Source organism: Pelodiscus sinensis, chromosome 11 (assembly GCF_049634645.1).
Source record: "Pelodiscus sinensis isolate JC-2024 chromosome 11, ASM4963464v1, whole genome shotgun sequence".
Classification (NCBI taxonomy): Eukaryota; Metazoa; Chordata; order Testudines; family Trionychidae; genus Pelodiscus; species Pelodiscus sinensis.
Window position 1 is genome coordinate 19,888,787 of NC_134721.1, and position 12,972 is coordinate 19,901,758.

The window sequence follows — 12,972 nt, forward strand, 5'->3', positions numbered from 1 at the left end:
GGTTTCTGTTGACTAGGTGGAGTTGCATCTTTTTTGTGTGTGTCCAAGCAGTGAATTTTAATCCATAATAAAAAAAATTATTTCCAGCCCATCACTGCTCCTTGCCAACCTAAATGCCATCTTTCCTCTCCCCCAGGCAAATGGCTGGGAGGAGTGATGGTCTTTGTGGTGTGTCGTAAGGTGAACAGATTCTCAGACTAGCAGCAGTAATAATATAATACTTTACAAAGGAAGTCTGTATCATCCCCATTATATAGATTGTGAAACTGAGGCACAGAGAAGTGACTTGCCAAAGGTCACCCATCAGGCTGGTTAACAAACATGCAGACAAGGGGGATCCAGTAGATATAGTATACTTAGATTTTCAGAAAGCCTTTGACAAGGTCCCTCACCAAAGGCTCTTATGTAAATTACATGGCCATGGGATAAGAGGGAAGGTCCTTTCATGGATTGAGAACTGGTTAAAAGACAGGAAACAAAGGGTGGGAATAAATGGTAAAATTTCAGAATGGAGAGGGGTAACTAGTGGTGTCCCCCAAGGGTCAGTCCTAGGACCAATTCTTTTCAATTTATTCATAAATGATCTGGAGAAAGGGGTAAGCAGTGAGGTGGTAAAGTTTGCGGATGATACAAAACTGTTTAGGATAGTCAAGACAGAAGCAGACTGTGAGGGACTCCAAAAAGATCTCACCAAACTGAGTGATTGGGCAACAAAATGGCAAATGAAATTTAATGTGGATAAGTGTAAAGTAATGCACATCGGGAAAAATAACCCCAACTATAGGTACAGTATGATGGGAGCTAATTTGGCTATGACAAATCAGGAAAGAGATCTTGGAGTTATCGTGGATAGTTCTCTGAAAACTTCCACACAGTGTGCAGCGGCGGTCAAAAAGGCAAATAGGATGCTAGGAATTATTAAGAAAGGGATAGAAGATAAGACACAGAATATCTTACTGCCCCTGTATAAAACTATGGTACACCCACATCTTGAATACTGTGTACAGATGTGGTCTCCTCACCTCAAAAAAGATATTTTGGCCTTGGAAAGGGTTCAGAAAAGGGCAACTAAAATGATTAGGGGTTTGGAACGGGTCCCATATGAGGAGAGGTTAAAGAGACTGGGACTTTTCAGCTTAGAAAAGAGGAGACTGAGGTGGGATATGATAGAGGTATATAAAATCATGAGTGGTGTGGAGAGGGTGCATAACGAAAAGTTATGTATTAGTTCCCATAATAGAAGAACTAGAGGACACCAAATGAAATGAATGGGTAGCAGGTTTAAAACTAATAAAAGAAAGTTCTTCTTCACACAGCATGTAGTCAACCTGTGGAACTCCTTGCCAGAGGAGGCTGTGAAGGCTAGGACTATAACCGTTTAAAGAGAAGCTAGATAATTTCATGGAGGTTACGTCCATAAAAGGCTATTAGCCAGGGGATAAAATTGGTATCCCTGGCCTCTGTTTGTCAGAGGCTGGAGAGGGATGGCAGGAGACAAATCGCTTGATCATTGTCTTTGGTCCACCCTCTCTGGGGCACCTGGTGTTGGCCGCTGTTGGCAGACAGGATACTGGGCTATATGGACCTTTGGTCTGACCCAGTTCGGCCGTTCTTATGGTTGCTGAAATGGAAATAGAAGCCACGCTTGCTGAGTCTGAGTCCAGGGTTCCATCCATTAGAATACAGTAGAAAATTACAGAGTTTGAGGCCCTTCTTAGTGAGTGTTCTGCTACCAGTCTCCAAGGATCAAATTAATTCTTGATTATGTAAATCAGGTGTATCTCCACTCAGGCCCAGATTTACACCACAGTAGCATCAGGATATGTCACAGATGTTTAAGTGAGGAACTCTTAGCTAATTAGCCTTGGCTAATCATAACTGCAGTGGAAGTACATGAAATGATACATTAAGTTTTCAGGAAACAATCCATGACATGATATATGGTGAGGAAATGGTGGATCTCTTCCCGTTTTCCCCAGATCCTCTTCCCCTTTCACCCAGATCCTGTCCCAGCTGTCTCTTTTTTGGCTGCAAAAGCTCATTAGTATTCTAGTCAGAGTAGATGCTTTTTCTCTCAATTTTTGTTTTTTTTTTTTAAATCACTATTTGCTAAATGTAGTCTGACATCCTACTTATTTTTTGTTTGTAGCTTTTAAGTTTTATGCATAAATCATTGCAGCATACCACATGTCTTAATTGTCTGTTTCTTCTACATGTTAGAGATGAACACAGTGACATCTTAGCTGTAGCAGACTGGGGTCAAAGGCTTTCCTTTTTTCAGCTCAGTGGCAAACAGGTAAGTTGAAGTTAGTTCAGTGCTTTGGAAGATGCATTTACCCTCAGGAGTAGCTGAATATTTTTGATCGTACGCAAGTCACATTGAATATATATATAGAATAAAGCTGTTTATTAGAGTATTTACTCTAAGCTTTTTATTTGTCTGATTTTGATCATCCTCTTTTCTAGCTCTAGTATCTCCCAACCCAGTAGAGCCAATTTCTGGCACTTCTTGTAGCTTTGTAGACTTTTGTGACATTTTATTGGCCCAGCTCCTAAGCTGCAACTGTCCAGTCTCTGGCACAGTTCGAGAGGGAAACTCATTGGTATTGTTTAAATCACCCTGATTCTAAGATGACATTTACTGGGCTAGGCTGGTTCTCAGATGCAACTTGAGTCTGTTTGTTGTTGCCGAGCATTGGAAAGTATTTTTGCCACTAGTTAAAGGGATGGTGGTAACATAGGGTGGCCAACTGTCTAACTCCCCATACACAGGCACCCTTGCCCCATACTCTACCTTGCTTCTTCTGTGAGGCCCCACCCCACACTCACTCTGTCCCCCCTTCCTTTGTTGCTCACTCTCCCCCCTCATTCATTTTCACTGAGTAGGGGCATTGGGTTGGTATGTAGGAAGGGATGTGAGCTCTGTGTTGATGGGTGGGGCCGAGGTGTTCAGAGTGTGGGAGGGAACTCTGGGCTGAGCCTGGGGCAAAGAGGTTGTGGTGTAGGAGGAGGTGTGAGCTCTGGGAGGGAGTTTGGGTGCAGGAGGTGGTATGGGCTCTGGGCTCTGGTCAGACAGCACTTACCTCAGGAGGGCTCCTGGAAGCAACTGGTATATCTGGCTCCTAGGCACAGAGGCAGCTAGAAAGCTCCTATTGACTGTGGTTCCTGGCCAATGGGAACTGTTGAGTTGGCACTCTGGGAAGGGGCCTAGGAGCCAGAGAGACATGCAGGTTGTTTTTGAGAGCCACACAGAGCCAATGTAAGTACAGAGCTTGCCTAAGCCCTACTGTGCCACTGACCAGACTTTTAGCATTTTATTACAATCTCTCAGATTGGTTTCAGTAGCCACCAGAAGATAGTTTTCTATTTTGGGAGACTCACTGCCAATGCTTTAGGGTTGGCAACTGTATGGTGGCATAAGAGCTTGCATGATAATACTTTGCCACCTGAGAATCCCTGTACACTGGTGATACCCTCTTTCTTGTTTCAAGCAACTTTTCATGTCTTAAAAAACATGAAATTATACTTTTCTTTGATCTCTTTTGTTTTGTCTTGTAGATTGGGAAGGATAGGGTGCTGAATTTTGACCCTTGCTGTGTTAGCTATTTTTCCAAAGGAGAATATATATTAATGGGAGGCTCAGATAAGCAAGTCTCTCTCTACACAAAGGATGGAGTACGTCTTGGTACCATAGGGGATCAGAACAGTTGGGTGTGGACATGTAACGTTAAACCAGACTCCAATTATGTGGTAAGAAGTGACATTTTTATCGCCTTTCTCTTATGGCAGCTGTAGCTATGTGTAGTAGGGCACAGATTTCAAGCTTGGGTACCTATATTTATGTGCCCAAATCTTTACTGAGGCAGTTAAATAAAAGTAGTGTAATTTTAGGTGTTTCCGAGTAAGCACGTTCAACTCCAACTGAAGTTAAAAATAGTCATGGAGAAATGTATCCTTGGCTACATGAAGATGATAAATGGGATAAAACTTATTGGCCTACACAAGTAGCAGAGAAATAGCCGTGTCAGTCTGATCTTGGTAAAACAGAAAAATCTTGTCGTGTAGCACTTTAAAGATTAACACGATGTTTATTAGGTGATGAGCTTTCATGTGGCAGACCCACTTCTTCAGATGATCTAAAGAAGTGGGTCTGCCCCATGAAAGCTCATCATCTAATAAACCATCTTGTTAGTCTTTAAAGTGCTACACGACGGGGGGTTTTTTGGGTTTTTTTTTGCCTACATAAGACAGGGTATGTCTACACTACCCCGCTAGTTCGAACTAGTGGGGTAATGTAGGCATACCGCACTTGCAAATGAAGCCCGGGATTTGAATTTCCCGGGCTTCATTTGCATAGTCGGGGAGCCGCCATTTTTGAAACCCCGCTGGTTCGAACCCCGTGCAGCGCGGCTACACGGGGCACGAACTAGGTAGTTCGAACTAGGCTTCCTAGTTTGAACTACCGTTACTCCTCGTGAAATGAAATGTGTAGACATACTCACATTTACTACATTTTATTTTAAAAATGGTCATTGGTTTATTTAAAAATGTTGATGATAGAGATGCAGTAGGATTACTGCAGAAGTTTGTGCACTAGAATGACTGGAAGTAGATGTAGGCTGTCTCTGTTTTGGAATATCTGTTGATGAGCCTTGTGGAGAATGTGTGTATTAATACTTGGGGGCAGTATATCCTTAATCTGTCAGTGGTAGAAATCACTAGGCCTGTTGAAATCACTAGGCCAAGAGTGGTGATAAAAAGAGTAACAGTGATCATGATTATATAGTATTCTGGGCCATTAAAGTAGATGGGAGTTTTGCCGTTTAATACAATGTGAGCAGGACTAAGGTTGATATGCTGTTTTGGTAAATGTAACATAAGGTATTTAGTAATCATTTAAATGTCATGCATTTTTATGGGTTTTTCTTAGTAGTTGCTTATAGGTTTGCATTAGTTGATACATATAGGTGATTATGTGAGGCTTTTTATATCTTTCTCCTTATGTTCAGGCAATAGGATGCCAGGATGGAACAATTTCCTTTTATCAGCTGATTTTCAGTACAGTCCACGGACTCTATAAAGATCGTTATGCTTACAGGGACAGCATGACTGATGTTATTGTCCAGCACCTAATTACTGAGCAAAAAGGTAGTTTCACACATACTTTTAATCCTTAGCTTCACTTTCCTAATTATTTTTATTAATAGTTGTTAGCATGTTCAAATGTGTGGTTTCTGTCCCGTGAAGTTTTCTTTGATAAACACTGATGGTATTATTGAAACACACAGCTCATGGGATGAAAATGCGAACTCGAAGTGGAGCAAATGTCTCTGGAGGATCAGCGCTGAAGGACTTAATGAGGAAGTGGGGATTTGAGAGATCATTAGGAGAGGAAAGAGCTATTAAGAGAGAGTCTGTCTGCAGTTGTGAGATTCTGTATAGTCCATTATATTTGTCAAGGTTGCTCTTATTAATAGCATCAAATACTTGTGCTGATATTTTCTAAGCACATTTAAAAAGAAAATTCTCACCCCATTTTATGACATGAAAGAGACATTGAAACATGCATTGTTGTACCTCCTTCACAAGAAGTGACTATTAATAACTTGTGACCTCCTGCTAACCAGTAGCACAAATGCATACCTTATACAGGCAGTCCCCGGGTTACGTACAAGATAGGGACTGTAGGTTTGTTCTTAAGTTGAATCTGTATGTAAGTTGGAACTGGCGTCCAGATTCAGCCACTGCTGAAACTGACCAGCGGCTGACTACAGGAAGCCCGAGGCAGAGGCGGAAGTCGGATCTGCGTAACTCGGGGACTGCCTGTACTTCATGTGGAGCCACAGACTTTCTTCTAGTAGGTTTGACTGATGTAGAAGTATTTTGTAAGGATTAAATTGTAATCAGGCTGGACATGGTATTAAATTGTTTCAGTTTGGCCCTACACATTACTACACTTTCTTATGTTCTTTCTTTTCAGTTAGAATAAAATGCAGAGAACTTGTAAAGAAAATTGCAATCTACAAAAATAGATTAGCAATCCAGCTTCCAGAAAAAATCCTGATTTATGAATTATATTCAGATGATTCCTCAGACATGCATTACCGTGTGAAGGAAAAGATAGCAAAGAAATTTGAATGCAATTTATTAGTTGTATGTTCAGATCACATTATCTTATGCCAGGTATGTACTTGAAAAATTAAACATAACTTTGATAAGAAAAGGGTTTAAAAGGGCTGGCAAAATAAGATTAGCATACTGAAAATACTGTAATGGATTAGGCAATTAAAATACAGCCACCTGAAAAAATATTCTAGTGGTCTGTTTATAATGTGTTATGGGATCTTTTGGGATAACAGGTGGTAGAAAAAGGGGATTTGATATTTTCTACTTGCTATCATGAATCTTTAAAAATATATTTTGTCTGCTAGAGTGATCTGACATGTATTTGGCAGTCTCTTGTATGTGCCTATTGAGGCAGGCATATCTGGATAGATGTGAATACACTTGAAAGTGGAATGAATTCCTGTTTACCAATGTGTATTATATTGTACATCACAGGTTTTTTTTTTTTTTTAAGGAGAAAAGACTACAATGCCTCTCATTTAGTGGTGTTAAAGAACGGGAGTGGCTGATGGAGTCTCTCATTCGTTACATTAAAGTAATTGGTGGCCCTTCTGGAAGAGAAGGCCTCTTAGTCGGTCTGAAGAATGGCCAGGTAATGCTTTGATTGATTTTTACCTTATTTATTTAAAAAAAAAAAGTACAAAGCAAAATCTATTTTACTGTGTTGAAGAGAACAGAAATACATAAAGCTGACCCCAGAAGTAGAAAAGACTTATAACCTGAAGTCTATGGACCCAAGCTAAGTTCAATCCTGAATCAGAAGACCCATTCATTTATATTTGTTGTCTGTGGGCTCACGTTCTTCCATTTTAGCTGCTCGTTTGTAGGTTACCCACGGAAGACAAAATTATTCCTCATTGCTTATGCTTCATAGATGGACCTCCAAAAAAGTGAATATACTGAAAAGGGTTCTCTACAGTTTACTGACAAATCCACAGTTGACTGCCCCAATAAGAAATGGACCCTTTGGAATTTGTTTTATAGCATATGATGAACAGGTGATTCACAGCATTCCAGTTTTTGTACAGGGGAGGAAGCCAGGATGGAGTGCTAGTTAAGTAATTTGTGGTGCTCCGAAAGTGTTGGTGGGTAAGGGAAGGAGTAGAAGGTGTGGGGCTCCAGTACACCAATGTGTGAGAGGCTCACTGTTCTTGGTTGCTCATCACTGCTGTAGGATATCATACAATTCAAGTGACAGCAGAGGCTAACTGTTTCTTTGTAGTTCTGGAGTTACATAGAGCTTACAGATTACAAAAGCAGTGAAAGTAAAGTGTTTAGGTTGTTGCCATAAGTGGTCTTTGTAGTATTTATATACAATGATGCTAAGCATAAATAAATGTGTTAATGTAATTGTTCAACAAGTATAAATTGAATCTCCCTGATTCAGCACCCTCAGGACTGGTCACCAGGGAATCTGCTGAATTAGGGTATGTCAGTGCTTGCCTCTCTGTTCCCGCCTTCCCCTGGGGTCCAGTGTTTCACCTGCTAGGGCACTGCCCTCCGGGGACTCCACTGCTCTGGCTCACCTGGAGCTCCACAGCTCTAGCCCACGGGCCTAGTGCGTGCAGGGACTCTGCTCCTCTGCTCTGTGGCTCCATTCTTCCCTAGTCCAGCCATGCTTCTGGCCCCAGCCCACAGTTTTCCCCTGTGAGTGCCCCAGCCCCAGCCCTCCCATGAGGCTGCTGACGATGTTGGACCAGAGGTGTTGCCATATGAGGGAATTCCAAAATAGAGAGTGCCAACATGTAAATTGATACCAAATCTATGCTGTCTCAATTGTTTTGTTTATATTAGCTTGCAAGAAACAAGTGTATAAGTCTTCAAAAGCATTCTCAAACTGCTTTAGTTTTTACACATTTTTAATATTCTTCATAGTATGTATTCACAGTCCTATTTTCAACCTCAGAGTTAATATCCACTATTCTATTGCTAATTTTAGTAGCTGCAACTTTGACTGACTAACTTTAATTTCAAATATGTCCAGATTCTGAAGATATTTGTGGACAATCTTTTTGCAATTGTCCTGTTGAAGCAATCCACAGCTGTGCGCTGTCTCGATATGAGTGCATCCCGAAATAAGCTGGCAGTGGTAGATGAAAATGATACTTGCCTAGTATATGATATTCATACCAAAGAGCTGCTTTTCCAGGTAAGAAATTAAAATCTTTAAGTCCTAGGGACTCAGAATGTGGTTTTTGTTTCTTACATTCAGGAAACATCCATAATTATTACACAAATAAAAATCAACTGTGGAATTTTGTAGATTCTAATATGTTATGCTCTATTTAGAGAGTGTTGTTTAAGGTAAGGAAGGAAGTAGGAGCCAGAAGATTTGTGTTCTTTACAAACCTCATTCATGCACTTGCTGTGTCATCCTTAGCAAGTCACTTGGGGCCATGTAATATTTCTTTTGAATTATTGAAGTCAGTAGGAATTTTACTGTTGATTTCAGTGGGAGCAGGATTAGACTCTAAGCCACTTCTGTGCCTCACTTTCTCTCAATATAAAAGGGGATAATAATACTTCTCTGATATGGAGTTTAGCATAGTCCCTCTGTGAGACTTAATCCATTAATATTAGTAAGGTATTTTGAGGTATGTCCTCTGATAGAAAGTGTGAAGTATTAAAATAGGACCCCTAGGATTCTTTTAATGCCAGAAAGTAAAACTAGAGATTAAATTATTCTTCTTCGAGTGGTTGCTCATGTCCATTCGAAGTAGGTGTGCACACCGTGTGCACCGCGTCTTCCGGAGCGTTTTCCCTAGCGGTACCTGTAGCGCCGGCAGGGCGCCCCCTGGAGTGGCGCCGCCATGGTGGGGCATAAGTACCCCTGCCGGCGCTGCCCCACCTCTGTTCCTTCTTACCGCCGTGACGGTCGTTGGAGCGTCTCTATCTCTCTTAGTCTCCTAGTTAGTTAATGGTTCCCATTCTCACATTTGTTTGTAAATAGTTCTTGTAGTTAGATAGTTAGGTTCTTTGTTTTGTTCCTTCCCCCTTGGGGGTAAGGAATGCCAGGGCCGCAAGGCTTCAAGACGTGCGCTGACTGTGGGAAGTTTATGCCCAGGGGCGACCCACTCGACAGTTGCCTTAAGTGTTTGGGTGAGGCTCATCTGGCAATTGCCTGTAAGATCTGTAAATCCTTTAAGCCCCGTATGAGAAAAGAAAGGGTTTCCCGCCTGAAGCTTCTCCTCATGGAGACAGCGCTTCAACTGGTGCCGCCGGAGCAACCTGCGGTGCACAGCGCACCGGCTTCCACGCGGGAGGCTCCTCACCGGCACCGTGCGTCGGTGTCGAGGTCTCGGCACCGGTCTCACTCTCCTCCGTCCAAGAGGGTGAAGAAGTTACGCGGAAGGTCCCCTTCAAAGAAGTCAACTTCGATTGGGCTCCGCGGCGCGGACTCACCGGTGCACGTATCTCTTCCGGCGCACCGTCGGCGCAGAGGAGGCCTCGATAGTCCTGGTCGCCTGCCTTCACACCGCCTGTCCACGCCGGACACATTTGAAGCGGCGCAGGACCTTATTAGCCTCACGACCTCCCCTCCATCGTCGGTTGACTCGGAAGGATCGAGGTCACCCTCGTCGGAGGCTCAGCTGGCTACGACTTCGCCCCCGCATGGCCCAGGTCGGCATGCTAAGGTGGCTTATGCGTCGGGACCACCCCATGTGGGGTCAGTACCAATCGCTACTACGGCACCCTTCTCAACACCGTGTCGTCAGTCTCAGGTAGCTTCGAGCCGTGCTCGAACTTCGCTGCAGCTGAGCTCCTTGCCAGCTCCCCGCCTGGCGGTACCGGTGCCGTATCTCCGTAGCCGTGTGGCGTCCACTCAGGCACCTCTCTCCTCCATGGCGGACACCCAAGAGCCGGCATCCGTCTCCGTGCCTTTATCTGCACCGGCATCAACGCAGTGGTCTCTTCCGGCACCGGGCCTCAGTACCCCGGTGCCGCATCTGCCAGTCACAACTCAACCGGCACCGGGCCTGGCACCCCAGTGCCGCAGCCAATGGCGGCAACTCAACCGGCACCGAGCCTGAGCACCTCGGTGCCACAACTGCTGGCGTCCCAACATGCACCGGGCCTCGGCACCCTGGTGCCACAACTACTGGCGTCTCAACCAGCATCGGGCTTAGGCACCCCAGGGCCACAACTGCTGGCGACTCAACCAGCTCCGGGCCAGAGCACACCAGTGCCACAACAGCTAGCGACGCAACCAGCACCGGGCCTGAGCACCCCGGTGCCGCAGCTGGCTGCTTCGCATCCGGTACCGCAACTGGGTGCTGCAGAATTCTCGGTACCGGGGCTGGGTCCCCTGGTGCCGCAACCGTCAACGAGCCTTCTGGCACCGGGCATGGGTCCCCCCGTGCCGCAGATTGCCCGGCCCCACCGTACTCATGTGGGCAAGCCTGAATCCATGACCAAGTTTGCCCTGCATTCCTCCTTGGCTCCAGCCTGCCGGAGTCCGATTACTTGTCGGACTCAGATGCCGTTTTCATCCGATCGGGGTCCTCGGGAGCATCCTCGGCCCACAGGTCCATGTCCAGGCACCGGAGGGACCACAGTCAGCAAACGTGGCCTCTGCACCCGCAGTGGCCTTTTTGGACCCTCTGGGTCTACCATCAGTGGCAAGGTCAGCTGCCCCCCTGTCTGGGGTCGGAGGCTTCAGGGCACTGTTCCCAACCGTCGGCGTGCCTGTCCCGGGCCCCTCCCTCCCATCTTCGGGCGCCGCAACCGGATCCAGCGGCACCGCAGTCACCGGCACCAGAGGCAGACCCATCGGGGGCACAAGTTGCTCAACCGGCACCACAGTTGGTGACAACCGCTCCTGTGCCAATTCAGGAGTCGTCGTCGTCTCTGGACGAGGCACTACCAGACCCGGCACCAAGTCTGCCTTCAATAGATGCCCGCACGCACCAGGATCTGCTCCGGCACATGGCTTCCAACCTGGCCGTTCCAGTGGAACCTGACATTGAGGACACGGATCCAATGGTGGACATCCTTATGGAGGACACGCCTACGCGGTTGGCCTTACTGCTCAACAAAACGGTGTCAAAAATTACTAATGCCCTGTGCAACCTTGACCCCTACCTTAAAAGGGGTCGAGAGGCGTTATTACGTCCTGCACTCGGGGCATGAATACCTGTATTCACAGCCCATCCCGGGGTCCTTGGTCGTGCAGGCCGCGGCCCAAAAGGAAAGACTCCCTCAGCCCGGTCACTCTCCAAAGGCGAGAGAGCCTAAGCGGCTGGATCTGTTGGGGCGTAAGGTTTACACCACAGGGGCACTACAACTCCGCATCGCTAACCAGCAGGCAATGCTAAGTAGGTATGCTTTTAATACCTGGCAGGCCGTCGAAAAGTTCAGAGACAGACTCCCGGCGGAGGACCGTCAGGAGTTCGCGGCCATTGCCTCGGAGGGTAAAGTCATTGCGCGAACCGCTCTCTAGGCATCACTGGACACTGTTGATTCGGCAGCCCGCACTATGGCGACTGGTGTCGTTATGCGTCTCGGGGCATGGCTCCACGTCTCGGGAATTCCCCCGGATGTGCAACATACGGTCCAGGACTTGCCCTTTGAAGGCAAAACTCTGTTCTTGGAGCACACCGACTCTAGGCTCCATACCCTAAAGGACACAAGGTCCACCTTAAAGCCCTTGGGCATCCACACGCCGGCCCTGCAGCGTCGGCAGCTGCTCTATAGGCAGCAGGGGAGAGCGCAGTCCCAGATTCCCCGTGGGGATTACTGGAGGAGCTGCTCCCAGGCCTCCGGTGGAGGTTCCGGGGCGGCTGTGCACCCCCAGGGGGATGGGGTCGACGTTGTCGCCCAAGGACCAATACCCAGCGGGGAGGTCCCCACGGTCCTTCCCATCAGGGCAAGCCCCAATTTTGACGCCCTTTTCGAGAGTCCTGTACCAGTCCCCCGCCCTGGCCCCCCGTTTGGGGCTAGGCTATCCCTTTTTGCCCATGCATGGGCTCTAATCACATCGGATGCCTGGGTTTTGAACATAGTAAATGGAGGCTATTCTATCCCATTCCTGGGCCCACCGCCCTCAAAACTCCCTTCTCTGTCCTTAGTAAGGGACACCCCTCACGAACACATCCTGTGCCAGGAGGTGTCTGCGCTCCTTGAAAAAGGGGCAATAGAGGAGGTTCCTCCGCATCTGCGAGGAAGAGGTTTTTACTCCCATTATTTTGTTGTCCCCAAACCGAAGGGAGGAGTCCATCCCATCTTGGACCGCTGAAATTTAAACAAGGTGGTCATAAAACACAGGTTCAGAATGGTGACCTTGGCCTCGGTCATCCCAGTGCTACAGTTAGGAGACTGGTACGCGACTTTCAACCTCAAGGACGCGTACTTCCATGTGGCGATCAGGCCCAGCCACAGGAAGTTCCTCAGGTTTATGGTGGGCCAATACCATTTTCAGTTTACGGTGCTCCCCTTTGGTTTGTGTACGGCACCAAGGGTGTTCACAAAATGTATGGCGGAGGTTGCCGCATTTCTCCGCAAACAAGGGGGGGGAGGTGTTCCCGTACCTCGACGATTGGCTGATCCGAGGTCGCTCGTACGAGCAGGTAGAAGCTCACGTGGCACTCACAAGAGCTCTCTTCCTAAGGTTGGGGCTCATGATAAACATCGAAAAGTCATCGCTGGCCCCCTCCCAGCAGATAGAATTCGTGGGAGCCCTCCTCGACGCAAAGGTGGCAAGAGCGTTCTTGCCCAAGAGCAGGTTCCTCTCCATAGTGGAGCTGATCTCAGGGTTAATTCAGTCCCCTATCATGACCCCTTGGGTCTGCTCCAGGGTCCTGGGCCATATGGCGGCGTGCACGTACATGGTGCGCCATGCCAGAATGA

At 46.7% G+C, this 12,972-nt stretch overlaps 1 protein-coding gene across 2 annotated transcripts in view; it reads left to right on the forward strand.

Annotated features, from left to right (window-relative positions):
* The window catches only part of IFT122 (intraflagellar transport 122), a 75,837-nt gene that overhangs the window by 11,631 nt on the left and 51,234 nt on the right, over positions 1-12,972 (forward strand). For both annotated transcript variants that reach the window (XM_006132833.4, XM_006132835.4), the window contains 6 exons: positions 2,221-2,296; positions 3,559-3,750; positions 5,010-5,148; positions 5,981-6,183; positions 6,581-6,718; positions 8,111-8,275. In XM_006132833.4, the coding sequence (XP_006132895.1) occupies positions 2,221-2,296; positions 3,559-3,750; positions 5,010-5,148; positions 5,981-6,183; positions 6,581-6,718; positions 8,111-8,275 (913 nt within the window). The remainder of the gene's footprint in view (positions 1-2,220; positions 2,297-3,558; positions 3,751-5,009; positions 5,149-5,980; positions 6,184-6,580; positions 6,719-8,110; positions 8,276-12,972) is intronic.